This window comes from Mercenaria mercenaria, chromosome 9 (genome assembly GCF_021730395.1).
Source record: "Mercenaria mercenaria strain notata chromosome 9, MADL_Memer_1, whole genome shotgun sequence".
NCBI classification, from domain to species: Eukaryota; Metazoa; Mollusca; class Bivalvia; order Venerida; family Veneridae; genus Mercenaria; species Mercenaria mercenaria.
In genome coordinates this window covers 31,181,816-31,202,604 of record NC_069369.1, presented here as the reverse complement: position 1 = coordinate 31,202,604, position 20,789 = coordinate 31,181,816, and the positions used below count along the sequence as shown (strand labels likewise).

The following is a 20,789-nucleotide window of genomic DNA, read 5'->3' as shown; positions in this document are numbered from 1 at the left end:
TCTGCCAGTATTCTGCTTAGTTGCACTTTATGTTTCCAGAAGGATGCTATTATGTTTACTTGTTATTAGTATTACAAAAAAAAAAAAAACATACAATTTTTTTTGATTAAAATATTTGCGGACATATTACTTCATATGTCATTTTACCTGGATTTGTGTCATTAGTTTCACATATTGTAGGTCATTTGCAAAACTGTTTATAATTGATTAAAGTACCTTTAAAGACCTCGATCACATGTATACGTAACGATCGTAAGCGGATCAGGGAGCTTAACCTGAAAGATTATAATTTTCCCAATTTAACTTTGAATATATTTAAATATTTATTTAGTTTATGGTCTTTATTATTAGTAGTACTTTTCTTTTTCCTGTTTAAAATATCGCGATGACACCAGGACTATGTGTTGAATAAGCGGCACCGTAGAATAATGGAATTTATTTCATGACTGTCGGTGTACTTGACTGATAAAGTGGAAAATGAAAATATAATCGAAAGTTCAAAATGACGAGGTGGAAAAGTGTTATTTTTACGTTTATTTTAGTTTATTTCGTCGGAAACTATCAAGTTAAGTACGTTGACGCCTCAGTTACCGACAAATGGGGAAACCATGTTGCCGACGACGGTTCTGTAACATGGGTTGACATTCCTGTCGGCAATAAAACGTACGTAACGACTAATTCCTACGATGACGGCGGGCTGGGACAGATCTTTGCTTTTTCGAGAAGTTTTATAAATACCGTTCAACCATCCAATTTCCCTCTAGGTAAGTCTTTCATCTTTTAAAAAGTCAAACTTGTCTCTGATGACGTTGCATGCCTTAAAAATAGCAAGTGTATATTCAAGAATACAATATATAGCACAGTCAATTGTATATCAAAACAATAAATATAGGTTATACGCCTTCGGAATTATTATTATACGTGGCGTAAAAAACGATTCGGATATGTACACTTACGGACCTTAAAAACGCCTCTTCTATGCATTTGGAAAACTTGATCTAAGAATATTTTTGCAATTCATATAAGTATGAAATATGCATGATAAATAAGAGTATAAAGGTGGTAATTTGTCCTTGTTAAATGAAGCGTGACTACCGCTCGTGAAGCTAATATTCGGGTAAGTTTTATTCGGATGTATAGACGTTCAGTTTTCGTCGCCGCATAATGTCGAATATCCTTCGAAGTCGTGACACTGTTAAAAGATAAACAAACTGGCAAGTGCGTTCAATGATAAAAGGACAAATTGAGTTTTACATTGCAACACGCAAACGTAGATGACGTTGACGTAATTTAAAACGTTCACAAGGTGGTGTCAAACGCAGAACCCGAGAGCCGCAGACTGACCAGTATAATGTCGATGACTCTCCCATACCGGTATAACTGATATATGTTTGACATTTTCGCTTTATAGCGTTTCAATAAAAGATTTTTGAAACGCCAGCTTTTGAGAAGAATAGAATTCAACACACCTACAACGGTCACGCTAAAGAAACCACCACATGGGATTAGATTTAATGAAAAATGATAACTGAATATAGAAATACTCGAATACAACTTGCAAGAATGAAGTAAATGCCATACTATATGGATGAGGCGTTTTTAATGTCTTTGAGTGTATATCAAAACACTTGGTCCTTCTGTATTTCATTTCGACTGTTATATATCTTTCATGTAAACAAGTACATGAAATAAGGAAACACTATTTCATGGTGCATATAAGGCGCCAAATAAAGTAGGTCGACGTGACGTCAACGCGTAACCGTGTTTTAATGTAAAAACGAGCTGTGACACGTCTCGCAGAATTACCTAGGAGTGCGTAGACGTCTGGTGCCTAATGACAGATTCAGATGTTGCGCCGTTCCATTGTATCTAAGTTTGCTAAACGTTGGCTAAGAATCGCTTAATTATTTTTTTTTCAATTTTAAATAATTCAAAGATCATAACTCAAGAATAACTGGAACTATCCAGCTGGTTATCAAATGTTTCTGAGATATTATGTTCATAAATATCTTGGCGGTGTATGGTGAACTTTGGGTAAGATCTAAACAAGCCAGAGAGAGGATACTGACAATTTTCGCAAGTTTTAACTTGAGCCGTGCCATGAGAAAACCAACATAGTGGGTATGCGACCAGCATGGATCCAGACCAGCCTGCGCATCCACGCAGTCTGGTCAGGATCCATGCTGTTCGCTAATAGTTTCTCCAATTCCAATAGGCTTTAAAAGCGAACAGCATGGATCCTGGCCAGATTGCGCGGATGCGCAGGCTGGTCTGGACCCATGCTGGTCGCATACCCACTATGTTGCTTTTCCCATGGCACGGCTCATTTCATGGTGCATATAAGGCGCTAAATAAAGTAGGTCGACGTGACGTCAACGCGTAACCGTGTTTTAATGTAAAAACGAGCTTTGACAGTCGGAATTACTAGATGCGAGACTCTGTCTAGACAGATCAGATTTGCGCGTTCATTATATAATTCTTTCTGCCATAACCAAATACTATCGCTTATTATCAACATGGCTACTATCTAATTTGTAACGTTGGCTAGAACCGCTATATTTTTTCATTTTAAATATTCCAAGACCAAAATATGGACTATCAGTGTTATAAATTTTCTGAGAATTATGTTCATAATATTGCTGTCTGGACCATGCTGGTCGCAAACCCACTATGTTGGTTTTCTCATGGCACGGCTCACACTTAATTCAACCGGAGCTGTACCTCTAGAGCCACTGGGACAATGCCAGTGGTTATCGAACTTTGCGGACATACAATGCCCATGAATAATTATGTGACCCAATTTACTGAGTATATGTTATAGATTTGTTGTAAAAATAATATCATATGCAAAACCAAAGCTGAAATTCACGAAAATCCCCTTTACGGGTTTGTGGATAAAAACAACAACAGCACTGTTACGGTGTTCCGGTAGGGCCATATTTGTTTCGTCGCTTTGACCTGAATAGTCATACAACGGTGACCCTAATACTTTGCATAACATGATTTTCCTAACATTATTTCAGATGTGTTAGAAAAAGCTCTGAATGGAAGTTTTGACATCGGAAAGGACTATATGGAGGTAAGCTTAATCAACCAAATATTTGAAATATAGACTTGCTTTTTTAATTAAAATGTGGTGTGGTCAGAGGTTATAAATCGAGTATAGAGACCAGTCGCAAAACTCTAGCACTTCATCTGTTAATTTTGAGCTCAGTTTTAAAGTTAATTAATTATTGCATCAAAACTTTATTCTTATTACCTTTGATAATGTTCTACATTAATGTGTACAATCTCCTTGGACTGCTTCGAGCGGGTACTGAGATTGCGATTTTAATTATACCAACCACAGTAAGAAACTATATTTCATACCGCTATCACAAAAATTAAAGAAAATATACAGTAGAATATCGCTTTGACTGCCTTTGAAAGACCTTGTGAATCTTTTTACCTTAAGATTCAAGATAAGTTTTCGTTACCGGACTTGGCCCTTTGTCGATATATCTGTTATTTTACTGTTTATAAGTTATGCCTCTGATTTCTATCCCTTTCAGCTGGTGGACTACTCTATGGGATTTGCGATCTGTTTTGCTATTGGTTTACTGTTTGTGATATTACTTCCGCTGTGTGGTTGCTGCATATGCTGCTGTCGTTGTTGCTGTGGTAACTGTGGAGGGGACCTCAAGGCGGTCGGTGCAATGTTCAAGTCTTTGCATATATTCGCTAGTCTCATAACAGTGGTTAAACGAACGTCTCATAAAGTCAAATTTAAATAGAATTTTATTTCTAGTCAGATGACAGGAAACAACATACGCTACTAGCTTATAAATCAGAACAAACCTCAGCTAATCTGTGAAATTGAAAACTTTATGTATGATGAAATCTTGGGAAAAATCATTTTTAATTGATTAAGGGAAAACGTTCAAAATATTTTTTTTGTCGCCGTTACTTGTATGATCTTCGTTACTATAGTGCGCTTATTTTCAAAGACGAAGCTTGATGCTTCAACTGTTAGCTAAACTTCAGTATGCTATAAAGTGTAACGCGTTAACAACTTTTCGTTTAATCAATACAGGTTTTCGCTATATTTTTGTTAGTATTTATATATACCATAATAAAAGTCTTTCATGTCAATCAATATTTTATTTAATATTATATTTATACTAGGTATACAACAAGAATGAGGACTGTAAAAGGATGGGTCTGGCACAAGCATTATTTCTTATGGTTGTTTTAATGGCGTAAGTCACTTAAAGAACTCAGTCTTAAGGTAGATCTGCACGTTCAGATCATTTTTTCTACCGTGTAGAATTTGATTAAACCCTGATTTTCACAAATTTCAGAGTATACTTAGAAAATTCGGCATATAAAAAGATACGGTCGTAAGCTCGATTTTTTGCTAGACTGATATGAAAAATTTTGACCTCACACAAGTTTTCATAATGGGAGTTTATGGGAAAACCAAAATTTTGATAACATTTTCGCAAATAGAATTTTTTCTATAATGTAGATTTTAATGAAATTTCTCGTGCTCATAGATAAACATATGGCCAATAATATGGTGAAATAAAATCATTTAAAAATGTATAGGCCGATGCGCTTGTGTTTGAGATATTTGCTCGTAATTAAAGAGGTCCGCGCATTTCAACCTTATTTTAAAATAACTTTTAGAATTATTTAAAGTGTTTGATGTTTAAATGTCATATATTAACTAACGTTGCCGTTAAATTAAATTTATTAACTGGCTGCCCTTAATTCATGAAATGTTGTTGATTTTTTCATTTCCGTACGCCGAATCCAGAATTTATTCTACGTTTTCCGGATAAATGACCTTACGCCATTACATCCGGTTTATCAAACGTGCAGAACTACCTTAAATATACCCCGTATTCAACTGTATTCTTTGCACTTCTGGCAGTCAAACATAACAAGCTTTAAAAGAAGTTTTAACGATCCGCAAGGGTTTGAAGCCACGGTCTTCATGAAAAGCGGCAAACATTATATAAACTACTAATGACTCATATAAAGGAAATCCCTACCTAGAATTAAGAGGTTTTCTTTTTTTTTTTTTTTTTTTTGGTCGAAACAAAAAGCTTGAAGACTTGTTATGTTCAAAAACGTTACTTAAGTAGTGTATATAACACTCGTCATATACAGGTAGTGAAAATTTCATTGTCATTATGTAGTCATAACGCTGTTTTAATTAAAGTTATTTCACTTATTTCAGTGGAGCAGCAGGTTGTGTTTGGATGACGAACGGTCGGTTTACTACGGCCATTGACTACACGGAGGACAATCTAATCACTAACCTAGACGATCTGGAAACATTTTTTGAAAATATTGTTGCTGTAAGTAAACATTGTTTTCCCCAAAAAAATGAGATATGCAACGTAAAAATATAAGCGAAACAGAAGTTCTAACCTAATAATTGATATGTTTCATTTTGATAACTATCAAAAACTATTGCTTAGGAAATTGAAGAATGTTTTGATGGAAATATTGATTTTGTTCTAACCAAAATCTCATGAACGTTGTACAATTATCCATCGACAAATAAAACGACTGTTCCTTAAAGTTTACACCGGAAATCATTTTAATTTTCGTTTCAATACTTATCAAGATATTCTTAAAATTTTTAGAGTTCATATTACCATCCTCGGAGTTCTTCAGACTTATATGATATGCATTGTATTTCCATAAAGAAATTAAGAAAAAACTTGTAATTGAAAGTATGTTTCAACGCAGAATTTATGTAAAAAGTCTTCCTTTAATTTGAATTTTGGTTTCAGCAATTTCAATACCTGTCACAAGACATGTATAACCTGATACAGACTGCGATTGTTGACGATATATCAGGTAAGTTTTTCAAGGTCAAGGACAATAGTTTCTTCTGAATACATTAATGTAACAATGTATATATGTAACATATATATACTGGTTAAAATATTCCATGAAATTCAGAGAAATACTGAACAGATGCTAAAAATTCAGACAATCGACGATACATATTAGTACTATAAGCACTATTTAAATACGATGTCGTAAAATATGGCAACCTTAACTGAGGTAAGTAACTAAGTAACTAAAAAAATTTCATTCCACAGATTCACAAGAGTAAGTTGAAAACGAGTTAATTTTATAATGTTTCCATTTTAACCGTATTTAACGTTGATATAGGTACACGATTTTAAAGCTTATGGGGTGGAGGGGTGGGGGGGGGGGGGGGGGGAGAGAGTTGGGAGTTGGGGATGTTTCAAGGGAGAAGTGGGGAGGGGGGCTTTCAGAGCCATCTGTTTTTCTCGAACAAAGACATTTTCTGTTGCACTTCAGTATATTGTTTTACCAGAAATACTGAATTATATGAGTGCGATCTTTGACATAGTACATGTACCTTTGATCAAAATATGATTTAGATATGGGAGGAGTGATAGAAGAAGCTATTTTCAACAACCTTGGCATAGACGCAGTTGTGGTTGCTGTTATCGAACTGGACACAAGTAAGCTTAAATAATTTTATTCCATCAAGAAATCTGACGAATGGTGTGTGCAGAAAAGAATCCCTTAATCATGTCTATGCTGTATAGAACATTTAGAAAACTGTTTCTGCCTTTATAATAGAGCGATGCTGCTACCCATTTGCTTCATTTTCATGACTAAAACAATTATGTATTTAAATTATATGCCCTCACTCAAAATACATTACTGCTGGTATTATGTGAAGTAAATAAAATAAATAAAGTGTGCAATTTTGGGCCTGTAGGAGGTGATGTTCAACATTAGACAAGTAGCGATGTCTTGTGTCTGCAATGCAGTTTTGTTGAAAGTTTTACATTTCCAAGTCTCCTATTTCTGAGATCTAGACTTTCAAAGAAAAGTCCTGAGTATGTGACCTTAGCGTCTCATTAAATAACGTAGATGCACCAGCTTTATTTTCTTATAAACTCACTTTAACTGTTTGATTAATGACAACATTTTACAGCGATATGCAATATCAGCGATACGCTTGCACAAGTAATCTCCGACCAGAACACACTGATTTCCGCGGCCGACAACCTGACCACGGCAATGAACGATCTTGGCACGGACATTGATACCACGAAATCTACATGCTCTTCTTCCGGTGTTGCATGCCAGACGGCTTGCGACAATATGGACACTACGGCTCTGAAATCTGGGAGCGCAGATTTCAGTTCGGTAAGTTCCTTCGTACATTACTTCAGTATAATTGTGTTTTTGTTTCAAAGAAAGTTATACAAAGCACAATTATAGAGAAAGCCACCAAGATAAAATGATCATTGGCATAGACCAAGTACTAGTGATCTTAAAGCTTTTGAACCAAGGAAAAAGTAGGCACTCAGTACTTGCAGTTGTTCTTTTTTTTCAGTGCAAGTTGTTGAAAAGTTGACTTTCTGGCAACAGCTTTTGTGCTAAAAATATTGATATCTATAATTAAGTTTTTTTTGGAATGAAATGTCTTTGTTTGTCTTGCAGCTGCCTGATCTGACATCAGTCCAGTCCAATGTTGATGATATAAAGAATATGAATCTCTCGGACATAGCCCAGTCTGTAAGTGTTTTCTTTTATTGTGTATTGTGTTTGTGGCTAAAAACCAATTTAAAAAACAGTCTGAAAATATACGTTTTTCATTGGTCAGATTCAAAACTAAGCTAAGAAACAACCAATCAGCCGCTCGAATTTGCAGCTAATCTGCATATTCAGTTTTATAACCATGAGTCCATTTTTTAAAAACATTCTATGCAAATGTTTACATTTACAGCACATATAATGACATTGTCCATTTGCAAGCCGATTGAATTGGGAAATGAGTATCTCTGCACATGCGTGGCTTTAGTTAAATATAGTTAAGCTCCAAATATTTTGATATTGATTCATACCCGAAAGACGAAAGAAGTTCGGGAATAATAATTGTTTCTTCATCAAAACCTCTATTTTGTAAAGATTGCTATAAACACTCAATTAAGTAATTGCGCAGAATACCATTTTGAAACATTTTTCCAGAGCTTTTATAAAATAGAATCATGAAATTGAATACTTAATCATGTATAGTGATAATTTTTATTTCCACTGATCACTGTTTTATAGGCAAACGCTTCGATACAGGACGTATCAACTATTGTCAACAACAACACTGCATCAATCAAAGCTGGTAAATATAAAATCCATATGTAAAGTACATGTATGTTGAATGTTGTTATTTTTTTATAAAGACAGACCGGTTTCTTTTTATGTGTTTATGCTTTTTGGTGAAAAAAAAATGACATTGTGGTTACTGAAAGACAAATATTTGTGTTACCTATTTATTTATTTATTTTGTGGTGGGATGGGGATTGGGAGAGGGGTTGGGGGTTATTGGGGGTTATTAAAGACTAGCATATAGCTGTACCAGAGAGCTGAATATTCTTTTGACTGGCAGTAAACAGGAATTTTAGCGAGAATTTTTGTTTCGTAATACATTTTGTTTTTCACGCAATATGCTATCAAACTTGCATATTTCACAGAAAGCTAGAGTTCAGATGTGTTGGGTTTTTTTTGCAGATGTAAATACCACGATGAATGAGTTTGCCGGTACAATCGGTAACATGACGAACGACCTTATCGATGCTCTGAATGGGGTGAGTAATAACTGTTTGGGCATTTTCATAGCGAGCACGTAGTTTAATATCTGTTTGGGCATGTTCGTAACGAACACGTAGTTTCGTAGCGGACACGTATTTTTTCACGTAGTTTCGTAGCGGACACGTATTTTTGTAGCGGATCATAAAAGAAAACTTGTACAAATGACAAGACCAGAGAAAATTGTATAGTATCTCATATCTGCAGTATGATTATTCGCAAGTGGTTAATGAATTGAAGACAGACTGCTTTAAGTTTTTAAGTTTTTTATGTAGACGGGCGACATATATTGTCAACGTTTGTAGCTTGTGTGATTGCAGAATTTAGGCAGAATCGAGCTTCTAAAAACTTGAATGCAAACATTGTATTTTCGTGAGAATATTAAGTAAAAGTAAGATGTAAATCAGGGTTACTAAAAGAAAAATCACATAAAAATCCGATCCATTTTTGTACTTCTTTGAGACTCAATCTACTGTATTTTTCTTTTTACAGACAGTCGACTCGTCCGGGTTAAAAACTGGCCTAGGAGATTTCTTTAGTATGGTCAAGAACTATGACGGATACAGGTGACATATCTTTCGTTTTGGAACTTCGATATAATCCAGCCTTTTTGGCAGTTACACCCATTAGTAGTGAATTGTCGCAATTTCTTTAGAACTATTCACCTCAAATTATGGGTCGAACATTTTCATGTGTAAAAGCAACACACGTGGCGTAAAATGTTCCGCCCCCGCTTCTGTCGCCTAAGAGTCTTTTAATCAAGGTCTGTCCTCCCAGTCGCCAAACTGCTTGCTCTTGTTTGGCAGTGGTGTCTGTGCTTTAACCCTCACCATGCTGGACACGATTGACCCTGCCTTTGCGACCAGTGCAGATCATGATCAGCCTGCACATCCGTGCAGTCTGATTATGATCTGCACTGTTCGCCATGTAGTCAGTATCTTTTTGGTATGCACCCCTTTTAACTGTTAATGGTTCTATCCAATTTGAAAGATGGACAAGTTCATTATAGAAATTTAGCAGGATAAGGGTTAAATTTGTTTCAGGTGCCCACAACTTCGAACACATCCGGAACAGTCTTACATTACTGTTGCGAGATTAAGATTTTGCAGTAACAAAGAAGGGTTGTTGAAAAAGTACCGGTAATGTTATCATTTCAGAGTATACTTCGGGTACGCTTTGACGGCATTGTTTACTATCATTGTGGTTCTGGCTTTACTTGGGATCTGTTGCGGCTGCCTCGGACAGGACTCGGAAAAGTTACCTACAGAAAGAGGCGCAATGTCAAACTGTGGAGGGTGTCTGCTCATTATGTAAGTGTGTATATAGTGGATAATAGTTTGTAATTTCTGGTTTCATGACATTTTAACAAAAATGATTGAATTCACAAACAATTTACATTATAATTGTGATGTCTTCACTCAGGAAAACTAGGGCAGATGTTTGAGCATTGTTTTAAAAATTTTGCATAATAAGTTGGATTGGTTAAATAGGCCTGGAGGAACCGGGACAAGATAGTTATATAATCATTTATAATTAATATATGCAAAAATCGTCTCTATATAAAATAAATGGTTTATTTTGTCAATTCCTTTTTCTACAGACCTGTGGTGATGATGTTTGTCGTTGGGTCCTTATTGATGTTACTAACGACCTTGAGCTTTATGGTTGGAGGCAACATGGAGAAACTGTGCCAACCCCTGCAGGACTTGACTTTATTCAGCGAGGTTTGCTGTCTTGTTTATTTTTATTCGCAACATACATTATCATTGTAACACAGTAGGCAGACATCCTAAAAACGCCTCAACCAATAACAAATGCAGCTGTTCACACCGTTAAATAGAAAATCAGACGCATTAGTGTACAATGCAATGACAGGGTAGTTCTGTGATTGTAGTTATAATGTTGTGTATTGGATGTCTCAGCGCCGTGTGTCAAATGAAAGTCTGCATGGTGGCGGAACGGTTGAGGGTAAAATGTTCAGATACGAATATATAAAGTTTGATCTAATATTCATAAGACCTGAACACATTTTAAAGACAAGATCATTCGTTTGCAAGTAAAAGTCATAATGATCCTGACGCTTGGGTCATGTTATCTTTTCTTTCGTGACATGAAATCATCGAACTCAAAACTAGGTTTCTTGGAATACGGACACAATTGACCCCGGACGAATCCTTCACACATCCCCTCCGGCTCTGCCCTTAAATTTGACAAAGGCAGACAAATTACCCCTTTAATTTTCCCAGTCAGATCCTTAATTTTACTTACAAACCCGATACTAGAATATAAAAGGTTCCCCCATTTTTTCTTGGCATCTTTATTTCAATTAATCAGTTAAGAACTAATATCTCACAAACAAAGCTTTTTTGTTGAATAAAATTATTGTCTGAAATTCAGATGTGAAGAATTCAGATCGCGCTTTCAATTCTTTTATTTAATAGTAAACGGTATGTTATAACAGTTGCATACAAAATAAAGGTTGTTGAAACAGAGATTTTTATTTTTCATATGAGGAAGCTATCAATCTAGCTTCCTGTAGGTCAATGGTTCTACTCAAAAGACCGTCCCTCCCATGTTTGAAGTGATGACTTGAGATACACAAGGGGAATTCCTCTTTTACCTTATTACGTGAACGGTAAAAAATGAAGTACTGTTTTCTCTTTACAGTTTATTGACAAAGGAGCTATAGGCGGTCTTAGTATAGGGGAAATGCTGCATAACAACAAATCCTATAAACTTGGATTTTATGACCTTCTTCTGTAAGTAATTCATTTTCATTTGATAAATTCTATACACCATTTTAAGAAAACTTTGCATAGGGCTGTCGGATTTGTGCCAGGATCAGGTTCAGTCGAGTGGATTTGGAATTGTTGGAACCCAACAGTGGGGCAACAACAACAAACAAGCAAACAAACAATGTGGTATTGTCAATGTTCAGTTACCCAGTAATCCAAAGTTTCAAAGTTCATTTCATATATCTCTCAGTTTGTACATATACAAAAACATGAGACAATACATTTATATAACTAAGACATAACACATGATACATGGAGGGCAACGATAAAACTTTATCCAAAAGATGAATGCGAATATGGTAACTATAGAATATCCAACTCTTGTTCCTTGGAATGTGTGACCCAAATTTCGGCGTTCTTTCAGTCAATTACAATTAACTACTAAAAATGCACAAGCAAAATTGTTCAAGAAATCAATGACTAGGCCTACATTCACACCACTTATTTGATGAAACAACCATAGCTGTTACTGATTCGAAATTGACATTCTTCCTGTTCTACCTGTCGGATTTTCCAATGTAACTTATCGTTATATAACTTGTCGTTGCGAATGGGTCAAAAGAATAAAGTATTGTAAAGGAAACATTATGAATAATAATCGAACGAGAAATAGAACAATAAAACATTTACCTCCTGTCCTGGAGAAAGTACCCGGAGTAATCGTAAACTTTACATATTGTATATAAATGGAATTTGCTTTGAAGTGAAGAAATACACGTTTTTTATACCTTTCTGATGCATTCATACTTGTCAAAATATTTGTATTTTTATTTAGAATCTCGATTTTGACTTTGACAATGTGATTGGTCATTTATGATTTTGTTTCATTACGGCAAAGATCTATACAAAATAATTCTTTTTCTTTTATTAGGGGATGTCGTGCAAACAAGTCTCCGTTCAAATTGCTCGGCCTCGATCATCTTCTACCCCTAGAAGAATACCTGAATCATTCACAGGTATTTGACTTATAATTGTATCGCATTATGAATATTGCTTTTTAAAACGTATTTTAGCAAAAAGAACAGATAAACTCTATAACGTATTCAATCAAGTAAGAAGTTTTTAATGGAATGTAAGGACCTAGTTGCGAAATCCAATGCATTTTAATTTAGACGTATAGTATATTTTCCTAGATTATGGCATATTAAATATTGCTTTAATATCTGTATGAATCAATTAATGTGCTGATAAAAGATTTACACTTTAATATGTATTTTTATTAAAAAATAGTTTTGAATTTTCCAACGATTATTTTGGACCTTGTAATTTTCAGTATACATCAACTCTAAAGGGCGATATGTCCGGAATGTCTTCCATTGATCTGTCAAGTTTTTCTATATTGACTCGAGACATGGAAAACGCCTTGACTGACATGCAAAATTCTGGCCTGTCAGACATAGACTTTGCCGCTATTAACAGCACGGTATGTTATTGCCGCTATTAACAAAGGGATACAATGGTGACACCCTACCTTAAGGGTGGGGAGTTAAGGTTACATTATACCAATTCAGTTCCTTCTTTATTTCATATAAACAATTAAATCTTGAGACCGCATATTCGGTGCTTTAGAGCATTTTAATGATGTGAAATTCATATATAGCCATTTAGTATAACATTATAACATGTCTTCTTACCAAAAATGAATATTTTTATAGATATATAGATATTATGTTACATATAAGAAAATGCTCCCATGAAATGTGTCATTTAGCGATTACGCGTATGAAGACGTTTTCTAAATGAATGAAGCTAAAACCTGAAATTTACAGTGAAAGTGTTCTAGATCTATTTTCAATACAATACGCAAAACAACTAAGCCAAAATACAACTGCCACATCTTTACATGACTCGTTATACCAGATCTCATCAACAACATGGAACTATATTTTAGGCTACTTCACATGAAACACTGAATAGTCACTTCCTATTTGGTGTAATCAGTCCTTAAAAGCCTGTGTAAGGGGAGATAAATGCAGTACATTGTATCCGCAGTATAAGTAGAAATAAAGCGTTCTTTCGCACATACTTGCAAATATCTATTTTGTATGAAACTCTTTGTTTGAATTATTTCAGTTAAGTCAGAGCGTAGTCAGTGTTGATTTTGATGCACTAATTACGGCTATGGAGACCATTCGAGACTCGTGCAGTGGCGCTACATATGTAAGTATACTCAAAAGTGATATGTGCTTTGGCTCAATGTTATAAAGTACAGAGACCAACATCAAATATTGCTCTAATGTTGGTCAGTTTCGAATTTGTACTGAAAAACAACCAAACAGCTGCTTCAGTATCAGATTGGTTAATATCTTTCAGTCACACAATTCTTATCAAACGATATACAAATAGTTTACAGGAGTTGAACTTAAAATTTCACAAAACTACTGAAGCAATGACATGTTTTACTAGTTATTAGAGATATATGGCCCATTTTAACCTGTCTATACTTAACTTTTTAAAGAATGTATTCAGTATTCAGCTCATTATTTGAATAAGAAATTAGCATTGAGCATTTATCATTTATTGTGTCGCATTTTCTCAATTAAATGTTAGCATTTATCACTGGACAAATACACTGAGCTTTTAGCAAAAAGCATTTTGCATTAACTATTTTGGCATTTAATATTTTGCAATTAGCATGGCACATCGGCCTTCCATAAAAATGACCTAATATGATGTTTGATATATTATGCAGGAGACTCTTTAATTTCAGACAAGTTGGGACAATCATATTACTGACATGGAGACTATACGTGACGTCACTTATCCCGCAGTTACTACCGCGCAGGTCAGTTATTGGTCCATATGACTTTGTTCCGTCAATTAACGTTCGTCCGTCAATACGGACAGCACAAGGTTGACACGGTCTTGAAATCGATAATATTGATAAGACAATGAAAACTAATGTCGAGATATAAATAAAACCTGCAACTGTGGTAAATTTTTTTGAAAACATTTGGTTACTGGTTAAAACAAAGATAGATTATTAGAAAAGCGAACCAGTATGAAGTCGAAGATTGAAACTTGGATGTTTACTTGCTCAGAACTGCAAAGCTATGCTATGTATCTTTTGTCAAACATCCTATGATATATAATAATCTGTTTGTAAATTTATACAACAGATGCAGTTATGAAATTAGCAATCGCTAACGCTATCATAATTTAGGTTTCATAAGTGAAATGCTTCAAATTTTACAGTACTCTGGGTATTTTTTTGCAAATCTGACAGTTTATAAAATAAATTAACACAATTGTTCTATGATAAAAGCAAATAGAAAGGTTTGCCATCTACCTTCTGCCAGACCTAGATTGAGATGTAAAACATTGTATTTGTAAAGAATCGCCCAGTACATTACTCTATTAAGGCATCTAGAGTTAGAGATCACTTCAACATTTTTTCTAAATGTTTTTTTTCCAGACTAATTTGAAGGAATCCATTGCGCAGTTGGAATCTCTTTTAAGTGGATTAGATGTAAGTATAATGTTAGCGCTTTCCAAATAGTTCATTGCTTGAGAATCTGTATACCTTTGTTCCTTTTTAATACGCATTTAGAATTCCGTAAAAACTAAGCTTCTAAAACTGTCATTATTTCTACTTTAAGCTTGAAACTGATTCCAGTATTTCATATACAATGTATCTGATTTCTACAACAAATTATATAATTGAGCCACGCCATGAGAAAACCAACATAGTGCGTTTGCGACCAGCATGGACTCAGACCAGCCTGTCGCATCCGCGCAGTCTGGTCAGGATCCATGCTGTTTGCTAACAGTTTCTCTAATTGCAATAGGCTTTGAAAGCGAACAGCATGGATCCATGCTGGCCGCAAACGCACTATGTTGGTTTTCTCACGATGCGGCTCGTTTATAATGTTTTTTTTATAGTTGTCAGTGTTCTGAATTTTCTGTTCATAACATTAAGAAAGTTATATTCGTGTATAACAAAACAAGAAAGCAGTGGCGGAATCATGAATTTATCAAAATAATGATTTGATTAAGTTCTTGAAACATTCGTTTTAAATTAAGTTCTTCATAACTTTTAGATGGTTCATACAACAAGCCTATTCACGGTGATTATATTTTACGACTCAGACAAACACGTTTGACGGGGAGAATAAATGGGGTTGCCCAATATTTGGGGTCCGAAAACGAGGAATATACGAAACAATCTGCAGAAAAAAGTACTTTCTGAAGTGATTGTCTTTTTGCAAGAATTATCGATGAAACTTGCTCATTTTCATAGTTAGAGTATTGCCGATTTTATATATTACAGGAAAAAATAAACAATACATTGGAAACTGCCAGGCATGCAGACGACCAATTACAAAACAACGTAACTGCTGTAATAACAGATGTAAGTAGCCTATATCAACAAAATCAAAAAGAAATATATTCGTTTCTATTCATTATAGCGCTTTCGGTCATATATTTTCTTTTCCTGTGATACGACATATTGTTTTAATTTAAGGAAACCCCTCTTGAACTATGTCAAACTACAGAACATTACATGTGTTTGTAGTTCTGATAATAATAATTATTAGGACCCCGCCTTATGGTGTTCGTCCGTCCGTCTGTCCAAACAAAGTATGTGCGATAATCAAATACATTTTGTTTCTCTGTAATCAGAAGTTTATGTTGATATCAACATTCACAACTAAGACATAATTAGTTCAGCCCTTTTTAAGGGTTCCAATTTTCTTCCTTATAACACTGAAGCTGAACGTATACTAGTATATAAAAATACATGTCTGAGGAGATATGAAAAGAAAATTTTGAAAAATCCACCCTGATACCCATAGTATTTTCGTTATAAGAATATGAGTATTTACATATTTGTGGAGTTTCTGTAGAAAGGCCCTTAAAGACAACAACTTGCTTAAATCATGATTATTCGTAATTGTTTAATACATTGTTGTTTAAGGCTATAGACGACTTTGTCACGAGGATAACTACGTACCTGGAACAGTATGGAGATGAAGCTGTCGATATGGTTTGTTATTTAAATATCATTGAATGCTTAGAATTGGTATAAACGAAGAAATCTGCATTGAGACAATCTTACAATTAAGCATTTAAAGTTATTGGTAATTATCTTTATATAGTATATATTATTGGCTCTTACGGCCTCATTTGTTAAGGTGTCGAAAACTCTGACTGAAGTTGGTCATGGTAAGTATGCATGTTGGTTAAACATAATTGCAGTTAGAAAAGAGCATTACCAAGTAAATTTCTTCAAAGTATACGAACAGTATACATTATGATTATGATGCAGAAATACCGACACTTTGGTTAAATTAAATGCATATTTTATATACCAAGAATGAAAACTAGGTAAGCAGACAATATTTTTTATAATATGTCGGATATTTCGATAGGTTTGATAAATTAGAAACCGTATTTAAATGGACAGCCGGTTTTTTTTTGCTTTGGTCTTCTTTTTTTGGTTTTAGACATAGTATATTGTGCGCCGCTCTTCGACAACCAGTGTTAAGAATTTGGGACCAGTATAAATCCAGATAAGCCTGCACATCCGTGCAGTCTGATCTGGATCCATATTGTTCGCTTGTTAATTTCATACACGTGCAAAAACTGGTAAACGCACAGTATGGATGATGTACACAGATCTGGACCCTTACTGGTCGCACAGTCTCAACGTTCGTTTTTGTACAACGGCACTCATAACATCACCTACGATACAAAATGACTTTTTATTGAAAAAATAAATTTGTAGGTTACATTCCAAGTCAGGATTCAAAATACTGAATTCATGCTCAGGTACATATAGTTAAAAATGTATTTGTGTTTTTATTTCATACAGGTTTATAATGAATTTGGAAGATGTTTGCCATTATGGAACCTGTATGATTCAGTTACATCTATTATATGTAAATATATGGTTGAGTCACTGGTAAGTTATTTATACGCCTCCAAATTACTTAAACTTTAAGAATTTAAATGCAGATTAATTAAGATAATGAGTTATATTTTACGAGCGGTCACAACGGCGTGTTTATATATGTCTGAATGTATACGTTTGTACGATAACATTTGATTTGTTTCAATACAGAAAATATTTTTGTATAACATTACAACTTCTATCATTGACAACCTTTCTGAGTTCAACGATGCATTGGAACAATAACAATCAAACGATAATATAAACATGTTGTCGTTGGAGTAGTACTTGTGGTAAATTATGAATAAACAAACACGATAAGAAATGATCGATATTGAACTTCACGTCGGAAATATTATTAGAAAACAAACATTCGAATGTCAATTTTTGAGTTTAATCTACATATATAATATATTCATTTTACTTCTGATTTGTAAATATTTTCATTTACATTGCATTTTGTATAGAAAGAAAATAACCTTTATTTTCGTGAAAACAACATCAGTTAAAAAATATCAAAGGCGACTCTTTCCGCGAGACTGCATGTGTGATTGACGTCGTTCATGAACACTGAACAACCTAAACAAAATGGCATCATTCGAAAAAAGAAATCTTTGAGTTTAGCAATTAGAATTTCAAGAAGAACATAACTCCTTTATTCTCATGATAAAGAGTAAAATCGAACGACACTTCTATACAATTTTTACATTTGCTAGCGCGTTTCAGGGACTAGCCAGAAGTCCCAATGCGGTTTATAGCCGTATAAACGCCCAAAAATTAGCATTCAGTCCTTAAGTATGCTTTCTTAAAATCCGTCACGTTATTCTGTTGTTAAGCATTGAAAAGTCTGTTTTTTCAGGCTTCTTAAACAACATTCGCGATTTTGGGGATTTGTTTTCGTTGTTAACATTTATTAAAATGTCATAACTCTTGTTTTCACATGATTGACAAGTAACATTTGTGATTTTTAGAATGCATTTTGGTTTGGCACTGGTTGGGGATTGCTATTCTTCATACCTGTGATGGTATTGTCCATGAAACTGTCAAAGTATTACAGGAGAATGGAAAAACAAGAAGGATTTAAAGAGTAAGTGACGTCATGATTACTATCTAAACAGCCAATGTTTATTCGCGTGGTTTAACATATGATTTACAACGGTTCAGAGTCCAGATGCGTAGGAATTGCGCAACTGACAAGGCGTTCGTCTGGATGGGTAAATATCCGGGTATCTGTGCGATAACCTGTGGTAAGTCGGACGACAAATCACATGAAGACATTGTTTTGTTTTATTCTAATTGTCCATTATTAACAAATGAAGATAAAAATATGCTAAACGTTATCGGGCGTTTTGTGGCTTATTGACGTCATAGTGACGTCTCACCGATTTGGCGTCAGCCATTGTTAATTGTCGGCACAGTGGCTCACTGCTGTCTTTTACAAAATCATATTAAGTAAACTTTACTACATTTTAATGGGAAATAATAAAAAATATGAGTATCCACATACAATTCTTTCGTAACAGGTAACGTTTTGGGCCCCTTGACGTTTAATGGCTTAACTGCATAATTCATACTTTGACGTATTTATTATTTATGTTATTATAAGTCTATATTCATGATTTATTATTCAATTACAGAGAAGAGGATCCGTTGGACGAAGAGTGAGTTGATTTATAAAATACTTCCTATCATTATTTGATAAAGATATAACAGAAATCAGTAGAAAACACTGAAGCTTTTAAGCCGATGGTGTTGCACATGTCCGTCCGTCAGTAGTCTGTTGCACATGTGCTGTTCATCCGTTATCTTCAAGAGTTCCATAATGGCATGTGCGTGAAAAGCTGAATGTGATATAACGTGTGGTCGGACCCATTTAGGGCATCTGTAGCTGAATGGTTCGTTAAATCGGTTTCTTATCACACGTCCGGCGCTACCTACCCGCCCGCTTAGTACAATAAGGAGAGCGCAGATCTGCTGATCGCGGGGTTGTGAGTCCGATCCTCGTACTAGGCGCATGTTCTCCGCGACGATTAGATAGAAGACATTGTGTCTGAAATCAATCGTCCTCCACCTCTGATTCATGTGGGGAAGTTGGCAGTTACTTGCGGAAAACAGGTTTTTACTGGTACATCCAGGAACACTGATCAGGTTAACCGCCCGCCGTTACATAACTGAAATACTGTTGAAAAACGGCGTAAAACCTAAAACAAAAGAAAACAAAACAAAATAACAAAAAACTTTTGATTACTGAACTATAAAATAATGTTTCCACACAACAATAAAACAACAACATGGATCTTTCTTATTTATTTCTATTTATCAATGATCGATATAGTCAACAACTTTTATGATACATTCAATGATCTAACTATTATATTGTTTATTTTATTTTAGCATTGATGATTTTGAAGTCCGTTACGATATGATGAGAAGGTATAAATGAGCCGTGCCATGGGAAAACCAACATAGTGGCTTTGCGACCAGCATGGATCCAGACCAGCCTGCGCATCCGCGCAGTCTGGTCAGGATCCATGCTGTTCGCTAACAGTTTCTTCTATTCCAATAGGCTTTAAAAGCGAACAGCATGGAGCCTGACCAGACTGCGCGGATGCGCAGGCTGGTCTGGATCCATGCTGGTCGCAAACCCACTATGTTGGTTTTCTCATGGCACGGCTCAAATATGTTTATTTGAGTGCATATACGCTTTTTATAATTTCTTCTTCAAATTTTTCGTTTTTACGCATATTGTTTTCTCCGAAATGCTATGATAACAACATCACGCAAAGTATTTTTATAATCGAAGCATATTTTCTAAGTATGCTTAAAAATATAATTAAAGCGGTTGCATGTAAAAAATGAAACCGAAACCATAAAGATATGAATTTGAATAAAGATCAAAGGGTCTTATAAACGTATAAATCAATACAGAGAGATTAAACAGTATGATTTCTTGATTTCTTTATTAATGATATGTATTTATTTTATAGTTAACATAAATCTTTAATGGTTGAGTCATAATGAAAATTTGGTGTATTGTCTTCATTTGTACTAATCCAAAATAAGTGTAAAGGGATAAAACGAAATTACGTTATCGCCGTTGAAATTTAAAAAAATGCTGAATTATGTGCACGTGGTTGAATTTTTTTTCAGACAAAACAAGGTTGCCCCAGACCCGGATTTCATGGATTGAAGAGTGCATTTATTCTTAAGAGTACTGTGTGGAGTTAATATGAGCCGTGCCATGAGAAAACCAACATAGTGGGTTTGCGACCAGCATGGATCCAGAACAGCCTGCGCATCCGCGCAGTCTGGTCAGGCTCCATGCTGTTCGCTTTAAAGCCTACTGCAATTAGAGAAACCGTTAGCGAACAGCATGGATCCTGACCAGACTGCGCGGATGCGCAGGCTGGTCTGGATCCATGCTGGTCGCAAACCCATTATGTTGGTTTTCCCATGGCACGGCTCATATA

At 35.0% G+C, this 20,789-nt stretch overlaps 1 protein-coding gene across 1 annotated transcript; it reads left to right on the top strand.

The window, feature by feature from the left end:
• Positions 1 to 502: 502 nt before the first annotated feature.
• On the top strand, positions 503 to 20,574 carry LOC123546087 (prominin-1-A-like). Its single transcript, XM_053550487.1, has 27 exons — positions 503 to 764; positions 3,024 to 3,079; positions 3,552 to 3,686; positions 4,165 to 4,238; positions 5,225 to 5,345; positions 5,787 to 5,853; positions 6,411 to 6,494; positions 6,977 to 7,191; positions 7,489 to 7,563; positions 8,101 to 8,164; positions 8,554 to 8,630; positions 9,124 to 9,197; positions 9,789 to 9,941; positions 10,232 to 10,355; positions 11,299 to 11,390; positions 12,298 to 12,382; positions 12,700 to 12,849; positions 13,500 to 13,586; positions 14,137 to 14,211; positions 14,842 to 14,895; positions 15,697 to 15,777; positions 16,345 to 16,413; positions 17,242 to 17,331; positions 18,291 to 18,406; positions 18,957 to 18,980; positions 19,714 to 19,752; positions 20,470 to 20,574. Exons 1-27 carry the CDS (start codon positions 503 to 505, stop codon positions 20,507 to 20,509), a joined length of 2,583 nt encoding a protein of 860 aa, XP_053406462.1. The 3' UTR covers positions 20,510 to 20,574.
• The last annotated feature ends 215 nt before the right edge of the window (positions 20,575 to 20,789 follow it).

Coding starts and splice junctions, on each gene's coding strand:
- LOC123546087 (XM_053550487.1), top strand. CDS start 503: ATGACGAGGTGGAAAAGTGTTATTTTTACGTTTATTTTAGTTTATTTC. Junction 16,414..17,241: donor GAGATGAAGCTGTCGATATG/GTTTGTTATTTA, acceptor TATTTCATACAG/GTTTATAATGAATTTGGAAG. Junction 19,753..20,469: donor CGTTACGATATGATGAGAAG/GTATAAATGAGC, acceptor ATTTTTTTTCAG/ACAAAACAAGGTTGCCCCAG.